The 20,946-nt window shown below is 45.3% G+C and overlaps 1 protein-coding gene across 2 annotated transcripts in view; it reads left to right on the top strand.

Moving 5' to 3' along the window:
* The window catches only part of LOC141049384 (bile salt export pump-like), a 127,643-nt gene that overhangs the window by 1,724 nt on the left and 104,973 nt on the right, over positions 1-20,946 (top strand). Inside the window, exons 2-5 of one of the 2 annotated variants that reach the window (XM_073545806.1) lie at positions 5,339-5,376; positions 17,464-17,491; positions 18,705-18,765; positions 19,297-19,535. In XM_073545806.1, coding sequence (XP_073401907.1) covers positions 5,349-5,376; positions 17,464-17,491; positions 18,705-18,765; positions 19,297-19,535 — 356 coding nt within the window. In that variant the 5' untranslated portion in view covers positions 5,339-5,348. Of the gene's footprint in view, positions 1-5,335; positions 5,377-17,463; positions 17,492-18,704; positions 18,766-19,296; positions 19,536-20,946 lie in introns of both variants that reach the window. The other variant, XM_073545804.1, reaches the window with a different exon arrangement.

The raw sequence follows: 20,946 nt of genomic DNA, 5'->3' as shown, positions 1-20,946 counted from the left end.
AAACAAAATTTGACCGGTGCAAAAGTATGGGCATCCTTATCATTTTCTTGATTTGAACACTCCTAACTACTTTTTACTGAATTCCTGAAACACTAAATTGGTTTTGTAACCTCATTGAGCTTTGAACTTCATAGCCAGGTGTATCAAATCATGAGAAAAGGTATTTAAGGTGGCCACTTGCAAGTAGTTCTCCTCTTTGATTCTCCTATGAAGAGTGGCATCATGGGCTCCTCAAAACAACTCTCAAATGATCTGAAAACAAAGATTATTCAACATAGCTTTTCAGGGGAAGGATACAAAAAGTTGTCTCAGAGATTTAACCTGTCAGTTTCCACTGTGAGGAACATAGTAAGGAAATGGAAGAACACAGGTACAGTTCTTGTTAAGCCCAGAAGTGTCAGCCCAAGAAAAATATCAGAAAGGCAGAGGAATGGTGAGAACAGTCAAGGACAATCCACAGACCACCTCCAAAGACCTGCAGCATCATCTTGCTGCAGATGGTGTCACTGTGCATCGGTCAACAATACAACACACTTTGCACAAGGAGAAGCTGTATGGGAGAGTGATGCGAAAGAAGCCGTTTCTGCAAGCACGCCACAAACAGAGTCGCCTGAGGTATGCAAAAGCACATTTGGACAAGCCAGTTACATTTTGGAAGAAGGTCCTGTGGACTGATGAAACAAAGATTGAGTTGTTTGGTCATACAAAAAGGCGTTATGCATGGAGGCTAAAAAACACAGCATTCCAAGAAAAACACTTGCTACTCACAGTAAAATTTGGTGGAGGTTCCATCATGGTTTGGGGCTGTGTGGCCAATGCCGGCACCGGGAATCTTGTTAAAGTTGAGGGTCGCATGGATTCAACTCAGTATCAGCAGATTCTTGACAATAATGTGCAACAATCAGTGACGAAGTTGAAGTTACGCAGGGGATGGATATTTCAGCAAGACAAAGATCCAAAACACCGCTCCAAATCTACTCAGGCATTCATGCAGAGGAACAATTACAATGTTCTGGAATGGCCATCCCAGTCCCCAGACCTGAATATCATTGAACATCTGTGGGATGATTTGAAGCGGGCTGTCCATACTCGGCGACCATCAAACTTAACTGAACTGGAATTGTTTTATAAACAGGAATGGTCACAAATACCTTCATCCAGGATCCAGGAACTCATTAATAGCTACAGGAAGCGACTAGAGGTTGTTATTTTTGCAAAAGGAGGATCTACAAAATATTAATGTCACTTTTATGTTGAGGTGCCCATACTATTGCACCGGTCAAATTTTGTTTAAATGCAGATTGCACATTTTCTGTTAGTACAATAAACCTCATTTGAATCCAGAAATATAACTGAGTCCATCAGCTATTAGATATATGAAACTGAAATAGCTGTTGCAAAAACCAAAATTGTTATAAAGAAAAAAGGTTAACATTAATAGGGGTGCCCAAACTTTAACATATGACTGTATGACAATGGGATGAAATAGGGCTCTTCATATAACTATCTCAACCCCCCAAAGTCTGAAAATTCGGCGCCTTAACAGGAGCCTCTAGATATAATCCATGGGACCTGAATAATCAGAGCAATAACACAGCCATGGTGCTTCTTCAATGTTCTTCCACGCACAGTGGCATATATGTAGACATAGCTGTACATGGTACTCAAACTTAGACTCAAGTTGAGAAGGAGGCTCCAGAGGGCACCAATAGGGCGAAACCTAATGGACACAGGTGGCGCCATCTTGTAGGAGGAAACATTTTTTCTAGCTAGGAAATATTTTTTCTAAATATTTCTGTAGCAAGGTGGCTGTGCAGTAGCAGCTATCGGATCACCTCTAGGGTCTATCTGTTCACATTGTCCTGAAGCAATTCATGGTCTACTTTAGAACCCCAACTCCTGTGTTTGCCTACACTTCTGGTTCTGTAGCTTCCTGTCTGTCCTGCTCCAATGGTTTGCTTGAATATCCCAAAGACTACATCCTCACTGTTCCAAATGTCATCCAACAAGTCTAGCCCAATGTGCCACTGTCCTTGGTCCGTGCGTTCACCTGCAGCCCTAACATATAGGTTCATTAGCAGGAACCTACACTGATCAGTAAAAGAAGGAAGTCCTTAATGATCCGTAAACTGGCTAGAAAATTACATGCTTGTACCTGTAAGGCCGGAATCACACATGCGAGGAATACGGCCGAGTCTCGCGTGTTAATACCCGGTCCTGCCGCTGGCACTCAGGAGTGGAGCATGCGGCTCCATGTATTGCTATGCGGCAGCACGCTCCGATCCGAGTGCCGGCGGCAGTGCCGGGTACTAACATGCGAGACTCGGCCATATTCCTCGCATGTGTGATCCCGGCCTAAAGGTAAAGCTTGATAGTTGCAATAACAGTGACATGACCTACAGTCAATATATTTGCACTAAATTGATCAGATGTCTTGTGGTCATCTCCAGCCATCCATACCATTTTCACTCATAGGGTTGTTGTGTGGCCTCAGCCTATATTGCATATTTCATTTCTGTTATTTGACATTGAGTGCCTAAATCCATTCTTAATTATTGCATTACTTGATTGCACCGGGAGTTTAACGATGTAAGAATTGTTCAGGCTGTTATTGTTGCAATTAGATAAGGGCAGCTGGGATCTTTGAACTATGATATAAAGTCTTTACACGTTAACTCAACATAATATAATTACGTTTGAATAAGCAGCGCTGAATAAACTGGTCGACAATATTATGATTCATTATGTTGGAAAAATGTGATAGTTCATGCTAATGAAATAACAATGTTACACTACCTTAATTTATTTGATTATTGCGATAATCCATGTTGTCTCTTCAGAGAGGAAGATAACTCGAACTGTAGTGCCACCTATTGGAAGTAGAAATCCGAAAAGTCAATATCGACCCTTTAACGAGCCTTGCCATATGATTTAGGATAAAAGCCAAACTAGAATCTCAATTTGCAGACATGGTGTTTCAGGGTGTTACCCCTCATTAGTGCAAAGTATGAGATCTGATTTGGCTGTATGAGATGCTTAAGACTGGGATCTAAGGGGTAATGTTTCTCTTGGTGTAGATTGACATGCCTGGCATGTCAGTGTAAGTAGGCTTATAAGCCATGTAATGCTCCGCCTTTTGCTACTTCCAATTACAGTTCAAGTCCACTTCTTCTCTGAAGAGGCAATTGGCATATTTCATTTCCAAGAAGTTGCATTGCATGACATGTAAGCCTACTAAAACTGAAATGCCAGGCATGTCACTCACCACGAGGAGAAACATTACCCCTTAGATGCCTGTTATAACCCAGAAATTTTTCCACCTAAAAACCTTCAGTGAGCAATAATTAGTCGTGCATGGAAGCCTGTCAATCACTGCTTACAACCTCCCACCGGACTCCAAGCTCAATATGAGCAGATCTAGACCAACAAATTGCTTAATTTTCCAATAAAACTATGTATCAGTTTGCTTAGTTCTATACCATGATGCCCACAGATCGAACGTCAGCATGAAAATATTGCATGAATGTTATAGCGGTTCAAGCCCCTTAAATGGGGTTGTGTCAACAAGCCAGTATCTTTCTGAAAGTAGGCGATCAGCTGATTGCCATTGATCTATCTTTTGAAACTCCTAGATATCATTGTGAAAAGCCGCAGCCTGCCACTGCAGGGAAAATATATGATATAATAGAATATATGACCAGGCCAAGCTTACCAGGCATTGATGATTCTTCTCTTTCAGCACAATCATCCTCAACTTAGATATTGTGGGAGAATGAACAGTTTAACTTGGAATTCACAGAAATCACAATCAGTATTTTTGTAAAATGGAGGATAATAAGAAAAAATATACACACACACACACAAACCTCAGAGCAGGGGCATAATGTTCAAAGTCGCAGAGGGTGTGACCGCGACCGTATTAGAGGGGGACCCACACACAGCAGTAAGCATTTTATATGGATGTGTGTTTTTGAACACACATTCAGCTAAAATATATTGTGGTGCAGAGACCCGCCGGTTCCTTGCACCACAATACATGCCACCAGCCAATCAGAGGCTGTCAGCTGACGTTGGTTTGCCAATCACGGGCAGCACATGGCAGTGACGTCATGCACTGCCTATGCTGGCAAGTCAAAGTCAGCTGCCAGCTTCTGCTCCAGCTATAGAAGAGGATTCAGAACGTTGTGGGAGAAGGGGAAGGCAACAATAATAGTTTGCTTCTTTTTAAAATGTGCTGGAGAAGAACGAGACACATTATGACTGGAAGGGGTCCAGGATGGGGGACTTTGTAATAGGATGAGGCCCAGAATGGAGAAGGGGCCAGGAGGAGGACTTTATTACAAGAAGGGGCCGGGGGAACATTATTAATGGAAGAAGCCTAGGATGGAAACATTATACCAGGAAGAGGCTCAGAATGGAGGATGTTATACCAGGAAGAGGCCCAGGATGGAAGACATTATACCACAAAGGAGCCTAGGATGGGAGGCATTGTTATAGTATGGGAGGCATTATTACAGGAACGGGCCTAGGATGGCAGGACGGGGAAATTAATTCAGGAAGGGGCCAGGAGGGGGACATTATTATTGGAAGGGGATAGAATAGGGGACAATATTACTGGAACAAGCTAGGATGGAGGACATTATTACAGGTAGAAGACTGGACAGGGTACATTATTACATGGAGGACGAATACACATGTTTATATAGGTTCTAGAACGCTACAAGGACCCATACACCGGACCAACATGCAGGTGGGGTCCCAGGTCAAAATTTTGCATCAGGGCCCAACAGACTATAATTACACCACTACCTGAGAGATCATACAATACAGACAAGAGAGGAACTGCCCGCACATAAACTGAGTTAATACAGTGACCCTTCTCCCTCAGCACAATTCTGCAGCTGTTGTATACTCCAGCACCCGAGAGGAGATTCTGGGAAATAGGAAAGACCAGAGGAAAAAAGGGCATTTTTTTAATTTAACATTAATTTTTTTTTTACTTACAGTAGGTTCACCTTTAGCCTCACCTGTCTCACCTGTAGTACTATAGAGATTTATAACTTGTTAAAATATCATATAGTAAGCAGCGACAACTAATTAACAGCACTGCTATAACTGGTGAACAGAACCCTGGTGCACATATATCATGTTTTATTACTGTCATGATTTTTTAGTGTCACAATGTTCTGCATATCGTCCTGGAAATTCTTACAACTAACAGTACTGGAGGCGTCTTCGATGTTCCTACTTTAATGTTTTTAACATTTTCAAACCTTGACTATAGGTACGTTCTGTATAGTTAGATCTAAAAATATCATTCTTATCTTATCCCTAGCAGTGATAACTTCATGGAAACCCAAAAGTCTCCGATAAATGGTAAATACATTTTTCTTCTTTCATCTCTTAAAGATCTTGATATGGCCAAAGATTGTCATCTTTTCAACGGCTCTCTGAGATAAGGCTCATTTAGACGAACAGATAATCTGGGACATTTGCTGCTTATTGGCTTGTGTAAACATGGCGGCAATCACAGGATGAATCAGCTAAATGCTTGGATCATTCATGCCTGGATTAAAGGGGTTGGCTGCTGAAGACAAGTTATCATCTATCCATTGGCTAGGTGACAACTTATTGATAAGTGGTTGTCCGACCTCTTGGACCTGCACTGTTCAATAGAACCGGGTACTTTAAAATGTAGCAACAGTGCAACATGTTTGATGACCACCAATTATTCATTCTTTTTGGGGCTGTCAAGTAGTTCACTTGAGTATTTCCAGCAGCCCCATAGAAAATAAATGGTGCTGTGGCTGGGCATCTGACCTGCCGCTCCATTCTGTAATGGGAATAAAATTGTCCCATCGTAATGACGATTGTTCTGCACAGATAGAATTCTATTCCAGGTCGTCAAATGACCGTCTGCTGGTTGGTTTCTCTATATGGGCCCATACTCAATGGTTTATAAGCTCTAATATGCTGTGCAAATTAACTCATAACCTAATTTTGAGGACCCTTTGAGGATCTAAAACCATTTTGTGCTATAGCTCACCCATACTCCAGTATAGTCACTGATCTGGATGACAGAGGAGTTGCTTGGTATTATATCGCTGACATTTCAATATATAATCTGTCTATGCCATAATTAGTATGGTATGGAGTATAAAGGGCATAGAAAATGCTCTGCAACTTCTACAGGAAAAATAGGACTACTGCAAAAATGAGATTCCAAAAGAACCGTCTTCTAGATCTAGGAGACCTTCTGGTCCAGGTCCTACAAGGAATAATAAACTGTGGTAGACCAGTCTGATATGAATTATTCCCAATATCCTGCCTTATTGAGTTTTGCGAAGTCTTATGACAGTTTTTTAGTTATACAACATAATTGTTGCTCGTGTGATTCTTTTGTACAATTGTAGTCTTGTGCTTCCATAGGTATATCTAAACACAATGCATATATGATAACATACATACATTCACAATGAAGGATAGGTACCATGACCTATAGTCATACTTATTGATAATGGTGACTCTTGCACAGCCTTTGGTCTTAAGATAACTGTGGGAGTAAGGATTGAATTGTACAAAGGCGAATTGTAAAATATACCTTTTCCCTTGATTGAAAATGTCACAATAGCTTAAACAACCCAAGGTTACATTCAAGATACCCACAGAATGGAGACTGTTGATAAGTTAACAAGTAGAAAATCTGTCCGGACCCCACAGGTGTTTGTTCATGAAGAGAAAATAAAGAATCACTCAAGAGCCATTTGTCCAGTAGATTTTGGAAAGAGAAATTTGATGGACACTCCATTCTATTATAAGGCCACTTTCATTTGCAAATAATATGGTGGCATTTTGATGTCCATATTTCAAATGCAATACCTTTACTAAGATTCATTGGTGATCTTCAGTAAAAGGATTGGTTCACAGTACTGTTTTCTCCACATCCGAGAAAAATGCTCCCTTTATTTAGATCAGAGTTTGATCAGAGCTTAATCAGAGCTTGATCACAGTTTGATCAGAGTTGCATGAGAGTTTGATCAGAGTGGTGTAGGGTTTAGCAGGTTCGCAGGATGCAGTGACACGAGACTGAGTGTGGTTTGTGAAATAAACTTTTATAAAACTGTAGCCGCTGGGGCTATATTGAGGAAACCAAAAGTGTTAACAACAAGCTAGTCCACGCAGGGACTCAACAATCCTAACAACACTTCCTTATAGTAATGCGATTAACCCGGTTTGCCCCAGTGCTATAGGCCACATATGACCAAACTATGGGTCCTTATCTCCTATATTAAACTTATCCTTCCAGGGGGTCTGTTAGGATCACAAGCGTGGCCGCGTAGGGGCCGCTGATGCGGTTGCCTTGACGCCTCGATATTCCGGGACGGAACTGGGCTCGACAGGCTCTGAAGAGACGATACCGGTGGGACGCAACAGGCCCTGAAGAAACAATGCTGGTGGTGCGCAACAGACCCTGAAGAGACGATACCGGTGGGGCGCAACAGGCCCTGAAGAAACAATACCGGTGGGGCGCAACAGGCCCTGAAGAAACAATGCCGGTGGGGCGCAACAGGCCCTGAAGAAACGATGCTGGTGGAGCGCAACAGGACCTGAAGAAATGATGCCGGTGCAACAGGCCCTGAAGAGACGATACCGGTGGGGCGCAACAGGCCCTGAAGAAACGATGCCAGTGGGGCGCAACAGGCCCTGAAGAAACGATGCCAGTGGGGCGCAACAGGCCCTGAAGAAACAATGCCGGTGGGGAGCAACAGGCCCTGAAGAAACAATGCCGGTGGGGCACAACAGGCCCTGAAGAAACAATGCCAGTGGGGTGCAACAGGCGTCTCCTTATGGCTCTCGCCCCACCGCGGAGTTATGACGCAGTCTCTAAATATAACCGTTCACCAACCTCTGCTTGGGGCCCCTTAGCAACCCGGACGGGGGCCTCTCCTGCCGCCTGTAGCGAGGTGGTGCCTCCTGGGCCCGGTGATGACACGGCCGCAGCTGAGGGACAAGGCAGGGGGGCAGTGTCCTGACTGCTGTAAAGGAATGGTCTGTCGTCGCAGCTGTCAGTAGAGGTCATGGACTTGCCACAACAGGGCGGGAAACAGCGGGGGCGGCTGTATGCGACCGTATGAGGGGAGCGGCCGCCGGTGACCGGCTCTCAAGTCTCATGTGTCGGTGAGTCCGCAGCTTTCCTTTCACAGGCCCCTGTCGGTCTCTCCACAACACACCGTCCGCTCCCTCGGTTCTCTCTGTCTCACACGGCTCCCTGTCTGTTGTCCGGCTCTCTGTCAACTGCCACTTCAGCGCTCCCCCTGCTTCCTTTAAACTTGCCCCGCCCCCTGTTTCCCTGACAACTTCAGTCAAGTCTTTCCTTTTACTGCCCTCCCTGTATCGTTCCCTTAGGAACCCTGATGGCGGTCCCCTGGGTACCTGCCCATTCACTGTCTTGAAGTCCTCCTCCCCACACTCCCCCACCCTGTAAGCTCGCCAGTCCTCGGGCGAGGACCTTAGTCTATTGAGCTCAGTCCGTAGGGGTTTCAATGTTCGTTGCCATATGAATTGATCTTGCTCATATCGTTCGAGGGGTTTGCCAGCTGTTGACCGCTCAGAGCGTCTAAGTTCAACTGGGGCAGAGTTGTCTGGGGTGGTGGACATCGGTGAGCTGGTTGGTGCAGGCGGGCTAATTGTGTCAGATGACTCATTACTGCGTGGAGGGCCTCCGGGTCCTGGGAGACAATCTTCGTTGTCATCCAGGTAGATCAACGTGGCCTCAAAGTTGAGATCTCCCAGACATCGCTCCATCAATCGCTGAAAGGTCCCGGGGGCGTTGGCCAGCCCAAACGGCATCCGATTGAACTCAAACAGTCCCATGGCCAATATGAACGCCGTCTTGGCCCTATCTTCCTCTGACATGGGCACCTGCCAGTACCCACTGGCCAAGTCCAGGGTCGAAAAATATGTTGCCTTCCCAAAGGCGGACAGGGATTCTTCTATGCGGGGCAGCGGGTATGAGTCCTTAATAGTGCAAGCATTCAGTTTACGATAATCCACACAGAATCGTAGAGTACCATCTTTCTTTCGGACCAACACGATTGGGGCTGCCCAGGGGCTTTGACTTTCCCGTATCACCCCTTCTCGCAGCATTTGGGACAGCAAAGTTTTCACCTCTTGATAGAGTTGTGGCGGAATCTGTCGATATCGTTCCTGGATAGGGGCCGCTCCTGCTGTGGGGATTTCATAAGTGATGGCGGTGGTACACTCAAAATCGTCCTCATGACTAGCAAATACTTCATGGTACTGTCCCAGCAATGTTTTTATCTGTGAGAGTTGGGCCGCAGTTAATCCAGAAAGCTCAGCCCGCATCTGCTCCAAAATATTTCGGCCCTTCTCTTGTGCCGAGACTTCATGGGCCTGTAAGGTTCGTATTGTTACTCCCCAAGGATCCTCGGGGTGTACTAGTAATTGAACCGCCGGAGCTGGCAGCAATTTTTCTAAAGGCCTTACTAGTTTGGCCAGTACAGTCCGTGCTTTCAGAACGGTGTCTCGGTCTTCGAGGTTAACGCAGCGTACCAGGACGGCTCCTTTTTGCATGGTAGCCAGGGAACGGGCCACCAGTATGCCAGGAGGTAAGTGCTCCGAGTGACACGGTTCCACCTGCACCTCCAGGCCCTCCAAGGGTATCGGGGCTCGAATGGGCAGTGCCACCACAGTCTGTCCAGGAGGTAACACAAGCAGGGGAGTGGCTGGCATGATGACCTTACCCAGAGCCTCGCCTTCCTGGCGGTCCTGATGTACCCGTGCTTCCCACACCAGCTGCGGGAATACCTGTCCCTGGGATGTGCGAGAACACCACTGCTTCAGTATCCTCTGTGTAGGGTCATTGAACAGTAGGTTGCCGAACTCTCGTAGAACATTCATGCCTAGGGTGACGGGGTGTTGCTTATCAGCTTCTTCTTGAGTCAGTACCACTCCTCTGCGGCCAAGGGATTTACCGCACAGCGTCACTTGCACCCACACCACTCCGGCAACTTGGACCGGCAGTTGGTTGGCAGCTACTAGTTTGATCACGGGCCCTCACTGAGGCCTTGCTGCTTCCGGGAAGTTCTGTTGAAAGTATGTTGCGGGCATAGTGGTTACTTATGACCCCGTGTCCACCAGGCAACGGACGGCCCGGCCCTCCACTTCTGCCCAAACCACCGGACAATTTGCTACCAAATCTTCGGGACATCCACCACCCCTAGTTGTGGTTTTCGACTCCGAGCGGCGTCCCCCGAGCCCAGAGAACCCTTTAGTTTAATGTCCGCCAGGGTGGGTATCTCCCATGCCGCGGACACTCTCGGGCAAAGTGGCCTGGTTCTACACACTCACAACACCGGGCCTGTGTAGGCTGACCACCACGCGGGGAGCGTGATCCCCAAGAGCCGGGGTTAAAGCTAGATCGTCCAGTCCCGGTCTCGGTTCTACTCTTTACTTCGGCCAACTCGCCCTTAATACTTTTCAGCTCTTGCTTCATCTCTTCTACCCACTGAGGCTCCTCGACTACACTCGCGGAGGCCTCCACACCTCGGACTTTCCCCACGGGGACTGCCATCCCCTGCTCCTGCTCTCGAGCACGTGCCTAACTCCCCACCTCTGAAAAATCTATTCGGGGATTCATTCTGATCTGTTCCCGCAGTGCCTGTTTGACTAATGGATCTCACAAACCAGTCACCAGTAGGTCACGTAGGGTAATGTCAACAGGTCCTGCCCCTACCCCGTCCTTTCTTTCTATAACCATATGCAATTCTTGAAGGACATTCATATACTCTGTGATTGTCTCCCACTCTATTTGCATCCGACTAAACAAGCGGGTTCTTAACTCTCCCACATTAGTAGGGTCCCCATGGGTCTGTACTACTATCTGTAACACTTTCTCAAAAGTGTTGCGGTGCCCCGGAGGTTTCAACATCACTGACCTCCGCGCCTCCCCATCCAGTGCCATGAGTGCCACCTCGGCCTCCAGATCAGGGGTCATTGGGTGCATCCGAAAGAGCCCCCGTATCCGCTCTATCCAGCTCCATAACATAGTATTGGAGCCAGAAAATCTAGGCAGGTTGTTCAGCATGGCCCCCAATGATATGCTGGTACGGGGACCCCCATCATTTGTAGAGTTTACAGCTCTACCCTGATCTGGGGCACCACTGTCTGCGCTCGGAGACTGCATCCTGCCGACTACGCCAAGTGTGGGGTTCAGCAGGTTTGCAGCATGCAGTGACGAGACACGAGACTGAGTGTGGTTTGTGGAATAAACTTTTATAAAAATGTAGCCGCTGGGGCTATATTGAGCAAACCAAAAGTGCTAACAACAAACTAGTCCACGCAGGGACTCAACAATCCTAACAACACTTCCTTATTGTAATGCGATTAACCCTGTTTGCCCCAGTGCCATAGGCCACGTATGACCAAACTACGGGTCCTAATCTCCTATATTAAACTTATCCTTCCAGGGGATCTGTTAGGAATCACAAGCGTGGCCGCATAGGGGTCGCTGATGCGGCTGCCTTGACGCCTCGATATTCCGGGACGGAACTGGGCTTGACAGGCCCTGAAGAGATGATACCGGTGGGGCGCAACAGGCCCTGAAGAAACAATGCCGGTGGGGAGCAACAGGCCCTGAAGAAACAATGCCGGTGGGGCGCAACAGGCCCTGAAGAAACGATGCCGGTGGGGCACAACAGGCCCTGAAGAAACGATGCCAGTGGGTCGCAACAGGCCCTGAAGAAACGATGCCGGTGGGTCGCAACAGGCCCTGAAGAAACGATGCCGGTGGGTTGCAACAGGCCCTGAAGAAACGATGCCGGTGGGGCACAACAGGCCCTGAAGAAACGATGCCAGTGGAGCGCAACAGGCGTCTCCTTGCGGCTCTCGTCCCACCGCGGAGTTATGACGCAGTCTCTAAATATAACCGATCACCAACCTCTGCTTGGGGCCCCTTAGCAAACCGGACGGGGGCCTCTCCTGCCGCCTGTAGCGAGGTGGTGCCTCCTGGGCCTGGTGATGACACGGCCGCAGCTTAGGGACAAGGCAGGGGGGCAGTGTCCTGACCGCTGTAAAGGACTGGTCTGTCGTCGCAGCTGTCAGTAGAGGTCATGGACTTGCCACAACAGGGCAGGAAACAGCGGGGGCGGCTGTATGCGACTGTATGAGGGGAGCGGCCGCCGGTGACCGGCTCTCAAGTCTCATGTGTCGGTGGGTCCACAGCTTTCCTTTCACAGGCCCCTGTCGGTCTCTCCACAACACACCGTCCGCTCCCTCGGTTCTCTCTGTCTCACACGGCTCCCTGTCTGTTGTCCGGCTCTCTGTCAACTGCCACTTCAGCGCGCCCCCTGCTCCCTTTAAACTTGCCCCGCCCCCTGTTTCCGTGACAACTTCAGTCAAGTCTTTCCTTTTACTGCCCTCCCAGTATCATTCCCTCAGGAACCCTGATGGCGGCCCCCTGGGTACCTGCTCATTCACTGTCTTGGAGTCCTCCTCCCCACAGTGGCATGAGATTTTGATCAGAGTTGCAACAGAGTTTGATCAGAGTTGCATGAGAGTTTGATCAGAGTTGCATGAGAGTTTGATCAGAGTTGCATGAGAGTTTGATCAGAGTTACATCAGAGTTTAATCAAAGGTGCATCAGAGTTTAATCACAGTTGCATCAGAGTTGCATCAGTTTTTCTCAGATACGGAGAGAAAAAAAAAGTTTCTCCACCATCTCCATTCTGTTCATCTGTGAAAATCAGACCACACTCGAATGTCATCTAAGTGTGGTCCAGATTTTTTCACGGACCCATAAACTTACATTGCCGACACTCAGATTAAAATGCCTCTTATTTTTTCTGTGGACCACTTGGTCTGAGTGAAAAAAAAATCAGACCTGCACAGCCCCATAGAATATCACAGGTTTGAATGAAAACCACAGATAGAAGTCATCGAGAAAATTGGTTGTGTGCACGAGCTCAAACAGTGAGAGGTCCAGCTATGGAAACTATTATAATGTTGCTCAAATTGCCCTTTAACATGGCTGTGTGAACGTGACCATCATGAATTAGGAGTATTACAGATGACTTGTCACTAGGTTCAACAGTTGCCTATTTTATTTTTATATTAGATATACTGCTCCTTGTTTTTCTTTTTTAATTAGATCCACCTTACTGTTCCGGAGAACCTTTTAATCTATTGGGTCCGATGTGCTCATTTAGCATTTTTTAGGATCTTTACTAGTGATGAGCAAGTATACTCGTTGCTCGGGTGTCCTCCCGAGTATTTGGGCGCGCTCGGAGATTTAGTTTGTGTCGAAGCAGCTGCATTATTTGTGGCTGCTAGACAGCCTGAATACATGGGGGATTTCCTAACAAACAGGCAATCCCCACATGTATTCAGGCTGTCCAGCAGTCGCAAATCATGCAGCTACGGCGACACAAACTAAATCTCCGAGCGCGCCCAAATACTCGGGAGGACACCCAAGCAACGAGTATACTCGCTCATCACTAATCTTTACCACGAAGATTCTTTAGAGCCGTGTTTTTAGGCTGCTCTTATAATTATCTGGTGAGCCATGAACAATCATAATACATTTTCATATTGGGCCTACTAAATAAAGTTTTTTTATTTTTAAATGGAGTACTCAGGGGAGCAGTGGGAATAAAATAAGAGCACAAACCGGCAACTTTACAGCACATGAAAAGTCTCCTTTAAAGAAGCCCTCTTCCCATCAAAGTTTTTATCCTCTTAATATATTGCAATCATCACATTAAACAGCACTGTGTATTTACAATTGTTCATTTTGTCCTACTACTCAACTTCTCTGTTTCTCTGCTCTATGTAGAAACAGGAAGTCTCTTTTCCCTGCATTTATCATTCCCTCTTCACCTCTTGACCCAGCTGGTCCCTCCTCCCCCTGCCATGACTCATGCAGGGAAAATGGACCTCCTGTTTCTACATAGAGCTTAGAAGGAATCAGCTAATCAGTTTTTAATTATGTGATGTCATAGACCTAGTGGAAAAGAGAAGAATTTACTGCGTAGAAAGGCAAAATGAGCAATTGTAAGTACACAGTGCTATATAATATGATGACTGCAATAAATTAAGAGGATAAAATCTATTAAACTGACTAAGAAGAAGGAGATCTGCCAATGGGTGATCTTTTAGTTCATTCTTCATCGCTGACATCACCACCCTCCTCCTCTGATGGCATCATCTCCTTGTTATCTAGATCTGGTTTCCAGTTCCTGTCCACCACTCAATCATCATCATCATTATCATCATCCCTGACTCTCTAACTGAGCTGACATTTGTCTCTGAGTGGAAAATATCTTGCGCTCCTTGTCCTCATTACTGATCCCCACCTCTAGAATGGCCCTGTCTCAGAGTGCCACTACCACCTTGGCTGCCCCTGCCAGTGCCATTACCACCTCGGCTGCCACTGCCAGTGCCACTGCCACCTCAGCTGCCACTTCCACTACCACCTCGGCTGCCACCGCCGGTGCCAATACCACCTTGGCTGCCAGTGCCACTACCACCTTGAATGCCACTGCCTCTACCCAGGGCCGGCGTTTGGACCAGGCAGACTAGGCAGATGCCTGGGGCCCCCACCTACAAAGGGGGCCCCCTGCATCTGCAGTCCATTTAAGAAGTGCCCAGAGGGTGTACAGCAGTGAATAATGCTGTGCATTGCTCTGAAGTCTTGGAGTGTCTCTCGCAAAGCCCCTTGAGCCCCCCTGTCTCTTTCTCCCTGCAGTCAGGTTAAAAGTTGAGAGTGAGGGGGAGGGGCCGATTACAGCACAGTGACACTGTATGTCTCCTCCTGAGTCCTGATCATGGCTGCTCCTAGCACTGTCCTGAGAATGGATATGCCTAAGTGAAGCCACAGAACCTAGTAACAGCAGCAATAACAGGTCTGAGTGCAGTGATTTATTCACTGTGGTCCGGAGCTCTGTGCTGATCGCTGCAGGATCAAGATCCACAGCCACATACAGCAGCGATCAGCATCAGCTCTGACCACAGTCACTAATCACTGCTTGTAATGTGACAGGGCGACCTCCTGTCACTACTGTCTGGATGACACAAGACAGGGATATTGTCTGCTGAATCAGGGGATATTTATGATATAGAAGTAAATGAATTCCCATGTGAAATAATAAGGGTAAACCATACACATATACAGTACAGGTGTGCATAGGAATCAGCATTTTTGGTGCATTTTTTTTTGCAGCTAAAGTCGGCTCTCTTGGCAGTAAAAACACTGCTTTCAAAATGCCCATTTTTTAGGGTATGTGCAGATGATCCGGAAATGGCAGCAGTTTGGACACAGCGGACATGTGCTTCGTCTAAAGTGCTGCCATCTTTTGAACGCAGGTGATTCCGCATGTGTTCATTGAACCGTGCGGAATCACCGCATCCTATGCATTGTAAGGGTGACATTTCTCTTGCAGAGAATCGCATCTATGGAAGATAAATTGACATGCTGCAGTCTGGAGAGTCGTGCTGCATGTCAGTCTCTGCGGGTGAGGTGCGGGCGTATGTGCACGCACAGAGGACATGGAATTTCTAGAAATCCCATCCACTATGCTGTAACATCTGGCCGCTGCGGGCTGAATGCTGCGGATGTACGCAGCATCCAGAGTTTACTGATTGTGGACACATACCATTAGAGCTTTTGCTGTTTTTTTTACAATATGCATTTTGTCTACAGTACATGTTTAATAAAGTTAGTTTTATTCACCAAAAACACAGCGGAAAAACAACGTTGCGACATTTGCAGCTTTTCTAAAACTTTTTCATTGCTTTCTACGGGTGAAAAAAATTGCTGAAAGAAGTGACACGCTGCAAATTTAAAAAACGCTGCAGTTGTGAAATTCAGTCAGGAGAAAATAAAAGGGTGTTCAGGAGAATCCTGAAAATCTCAGTCTTTGCTTGTGCTGTAAAATGCTGTAAACTTCTTATTTGCAGAAGAAAAAGCTTCAGAAATTCTGCCTATGAACATGGCCAAGAGCGGCTTTTTAAAGTGCCAGCAAAACATGAGATTTCTGAAATCTCCTGCATGCGCTTGTTTTTTTTTCTGACTGAATTTCAGAACTGTAGCGCTTTTTATATCTGCAACGTGTCACTTCTTTCAGTGTGTTTTCACCCGTAGAAAGCAATGAAAGAATATAAGAAAGAAAAATGCAGATATTGAACGGCATTTTTCGCTGCAATTTTTTAAGTGGTTTTGGTGAATTAAACTATTAGGTCTCGTTTACATGTTTAGTATTTGGTCAATATTTCACATCAGGATTTGTAATGCAGAAACAGCAGTGGAACAATGAGAGGAAAAGTATAGTAGAAACGCAGCACCACTTCTGGATTTATCACCCTCCTGGTTTTGACTTGCACATACTGATGTGAAATACTGACCGAATACTCAACGTGTGAACGTGGCCTTACACATACTGCAGACAAAGCAAACATCCTCACTTTAAAAAAAGCTGAAAAAAGTATAAAGAAAACAAGCAACGCAACAGAACAGGTTTTGGCTACTGAAAAAATGCTTGTGAACATAGCCATAGCGTTTCAGAGTAAGACTATCTGTGGTGTTACATAGGACTGCAGGTGACATGTACTACATTATCTGTTCTCAAAGAGTTATCACTGTGCTATCTGTGGTGTTACATAGGATGAGGTCACAGTCATGTGACTAGTCACATGAGCCAGGGAGGGCTTCTGTTCTGCAGTGTGCTGTGCTGAGGGAATTGTATGGCGATCGGTACACACTCCTTTCTGAAATGACATGTGGGCATGGTGGCTGATTCGCAGTGCGGGAAAACTACAATCCCGGCTGGGATAGCGGGTGGGAATGTCAAAATCGGGACTGTCCCGCTGGATCCAGGACAGTTGGGAGCCCTGCTGTGCTATCTGCAGTGTTAAAAAAAAAATTAAGAGGGGGTTGGGTTACAACTCTTTGTCTTGGGGCTTGGGCCCCCCAATCTTTTCTGACCATAGCAACGCTCCTGTGTAATGCTAATAGTGGCAGACCCGTTGGCTGATATAAGGCCCCTGAATATGGGGGCCACAGTGCCAGCACAGGTCCCTCTGCCACCTGTATCCGCATACTGCTCATGTAATGTAACCTAAGTGTGTGATTTTACAATGTTAACATTTGGGGCCCCACTTTAAACTTTTGCCTAGGGCCCCACTTTGTCTAAAACCGGCCCTGCCTCTACCACTACGGCTGACAAATCTACTAACACAGCTAGCTGTTTGAATCACGCACTCTTTATCCTTCATCCCCAACTAGAAAAAGTTGTTGTTGTGAAATATCTTCCGTAATCTCTGGAAACATCATCGTAACCACCACTATCACCAACGTGTGTGTGACCACAGGACAATCAAGGATACATTGATTAAGTGGTTTCTTTTAAATAATACTTAATGAAAGCTGTCCATTGTGTTCTTTTTCAGAGGGGGAACTAAAGTCTTTAAAAGATGGGTATGTATGTGAGATAATATTTATAGTGTTGTATCTGTGAACACAATGAACTAAACACATGTATCATCATGATCAGTCATCATTAGTAATGAAAAGACGGAGGTCCAAATATAAAAGTGAGGGATTGTTCACATTTGTGTTTTTTCTGTTTCTTTATTGGGCAGAAATACAAAAATTAGTATCAGACCCCTGCATTACATACACCAATGACAGCAGAAAGGCCACATTGACCTTAATGGGATCCAGTTGTTTACCGTCAAGGTGTATGGCATTTTATCATACAAAATAGGATAGGTTGATGGGATATTTTGTCCAGCATTTTTGGCTGAATCTGCTTTGTTGGTCCCAATGAGCCTCAAACAGAGATGTGAACCCAGCACAGCCTACTAATTGATGATACTGTATATTGAAAGAATGAAATAAGTCATCAGTAAAAAAAAAATGGAAAATTAAGAAAGAGCTTTAGGCATTTAAACATTGATAGCCTATCCTAAGGCTAGGGTCAGATGACCGTATTGTCTGTCATACAAGAGATTATGCTAATTACACTCTGATCATACTGATCATAGTGTGATCCAATTTTCTCAGATGTGGAGGAGATGGAAAAAAAAAATTCTCCACCTCCTCAATTCTAATAGTCTGTGAAAATCCCACCACACTCGGATGTTATGCAAGTTCAGTCCGATGTTTTCCATGGCCAAGTGCGGTCCAAGTATCGGATACAAATCATGCACACTGTGTTTTTTTTTTTTCCTCTGACAGACCCTGACCAAGGATAAAACTCAGACGTGCACGGCCCCATAGAATAAGATTTGTCCGAGTGCGATCCGATGTTTATTCAGATAGCACTTGGACTAAAAATACGGTCGTCTGCATGAGCCCTTCAGTGTGACCCTAGACATAGAATGGGCCATTAAGGTTTCATCCATAGGGATCCACCCATGGGACCGAAATGCTGAAGCAGGCATGGTCAGCCATGTGTTGATCTGTTCTGCTTATGGAATCAGGTGGGTGATTTTGCTGATTGGCGAGACCTATGTGTTGAATTTAGCCGATCAGATATTAATTTTTCAGTCAATATCTTGATAATTGTGACTCGTACCAAAAAAATATACAATTTTTTTTTAATTCTCTCTAGATAGCAGACAAAGCATTGATAACATATTTGTAAGCGTCTGCATGTATTCATTAGGCATTGTATTCTGATTTTTAGATCGGGGAAGAAAACAAAGAAAAAGAAAGAAAAAGAAATCCGGGTTGGATTCTTTCAGTTGGTAAGTGTGACACATATAGTAGTATCAGAAAGCGGCAGAAGGTATTTCCATCATCATAAGTGGTGGATATGGATTTGTCATTAACCTCTTATTTCATACAACTTTGCTCTCTCCCCATATAATGTTACAACCCTGGACATATGTAGGGAAGTTCCAGAGGTTGTTCAGGGCCCTAATGCAAAATCCGCAACAGTGTGTATTGCCCAACATACACAATATACAATACTGGTGTGATACATGGCATGTGAGCCGCAGTATGTCTACACACAATGCTGCCTCTTCCCCGAACTGGACATTTTCCAATTACCACATACGCAACAGTAGTTACTGCTTGTCACTACTTGAGGAACATAACTCAGTGATTGCTCCCTCCAATGGCAGGTGCCCATAGACCAACAAATTAGACTCCAAATCTCTCCAAAGTCACCAGGATTGTCTGACAGCTAGTTATGGACTGCACAATTTTGGAACAGTAATCAGAGGTGTAATGCTAAGATTATTTTCCTAACCGAATGTTTGGTTTCTTCCTAGTTCCGATATGCTACCGGCAAGGACATCATCATGATGGTAATTGGGGCAGCGTGTGCTTTAGCCCATGGAGCAGCGCAGCCAATGATGCTTTTGATCTATGGACAAATGACTGACATATTTATCGCATACGACATAGAAGGCCAGTACCTTCAGGATACAAACAAAATATGTATCAATGGGACAATCAGCTGGACCAATGGTACCATCTTAGAAATGGATAACTCTACAGTGAACTGCGGGTAAGATGTCACACACATCCAAAGTTTTGACTCCTCTCTGTTTTAATATGGTAACTGTAGTCTCCATAAAAAGTATAATTGCCCTTAATTGACCGTTATGAGGTCCCTAAGTGTCAGGTTGAACACCACTGACCTTTATAACGTTGTACATGACTTTATTTTGTATATAATATTTTGTATGCTTATACCGTTGCTGCCGCAGTTATTGGAGTTTCGATAAGCAATGTCCTGGCCATGAAATCAAGTATGGATATCTGATGGTGTGATGGAGATAGAGAACTAGTCTGAGTTCTAAAAGAAATAGATGATGATTCTGACACCGACCAGATTCTTCTTGAGTGTGTGGCTTGACTGCCAGAAAGATGAGCGTATGGAAAAGAGTTGGAAGGATGGCTTGAGCCTTCTTGCTCAGTTTGCTGGCCAGTTGGTTTTTCCTACATGGGCAGGTGATGTTGCTTTATGTGTTGATGGAGAGTTGTAGAGTTCCTAGTCTATTTGAGCCATGACATCCATGGCCAATTTTCTTCCTACAGATTATGCATGCTGAAAAATATTCATCAACTGGCAAAGTAGGAAAAATTGACCACACTTTAGATTTTCATCAGCATGAGCACACCTAGAGCTTTTGGTCACTGTTGAGCCTTCTCAACTAAAATCAGTTATGGCATCACCTATTCCCAAGCTGACCAAGAAAAAGTAGATCTGCCACCGGATGATTTGTTACCACTATACAGTTTCCAGGTCAATCACACAATCATCATTAACATCATCCCTGACCCAGTTGATTGTATAATGACCAGAATAAGTTAATACAGGTCATGAGAGGTGTATGTTGGCTTCCTGACTCTCCCCTGACAGATAATGTTAGGTATGAGAAGGATCAGGCAGTTTGATTTCAGACGCTCAATGTTTTAGATCGCTTGGAATATAAACTGTCGTCAAAGGTGCCCCACATTGAAAACATATGAGCGTTTGGCCGAGCCAAATGTTCATGTGTTTGATGTTTCCAAAACAAATAAAAAAAATGCAGGGGAATAAAAATGGGACCTGGATCTTACCATTTGTCTACAATGGTGACCTGTCACCCACCCCTGCCGGAAGAAGAAGCCAGGAGACCTGCGGTGGACGCTGGCAGCAGTAAAGAGGAATAATGATATTCTGGTAGGTGAATAAAATATAATTGTACCTTTGCACAACTTGGAGCCCATTAGTAAAGTAGTCAAATGTTGTTGATCCTGTTAAGAAATGAAGCATAAATAGTTCTATCAATTATGCATGCATTTAATATGTTCAATAATTAAGCTTTATTTCCAGAAAAGTGCCTTAAGATTATGTGCACACAACGTATTTTAGATACCAGAGTGCCCACTGTGCTTTACTACAGGAAGACTGTTTAGGAAAATGCCGGTGG

Source organism: Dendrobates tinctorius, unplaced genomic scaffold (genome assembly GCF_039654945.1).
Source record: "Dendrobates tinctorius isolate UK_male_01 unplaced genomic scaffold, ASM3965494v1 ptg000143l, whole genome shotgun sequence".
Lineage (NCBI taxonomy): Eukaryota > Metazoa > Chordata > Amphibia > Anura > Dendrobatidae > Dendrobates > Dendrobates tinctorius.
Note: the sequence above shows the minus strand (reverse complement) of the source record. Positions and strands in the feature narration are given on the sequence as shown.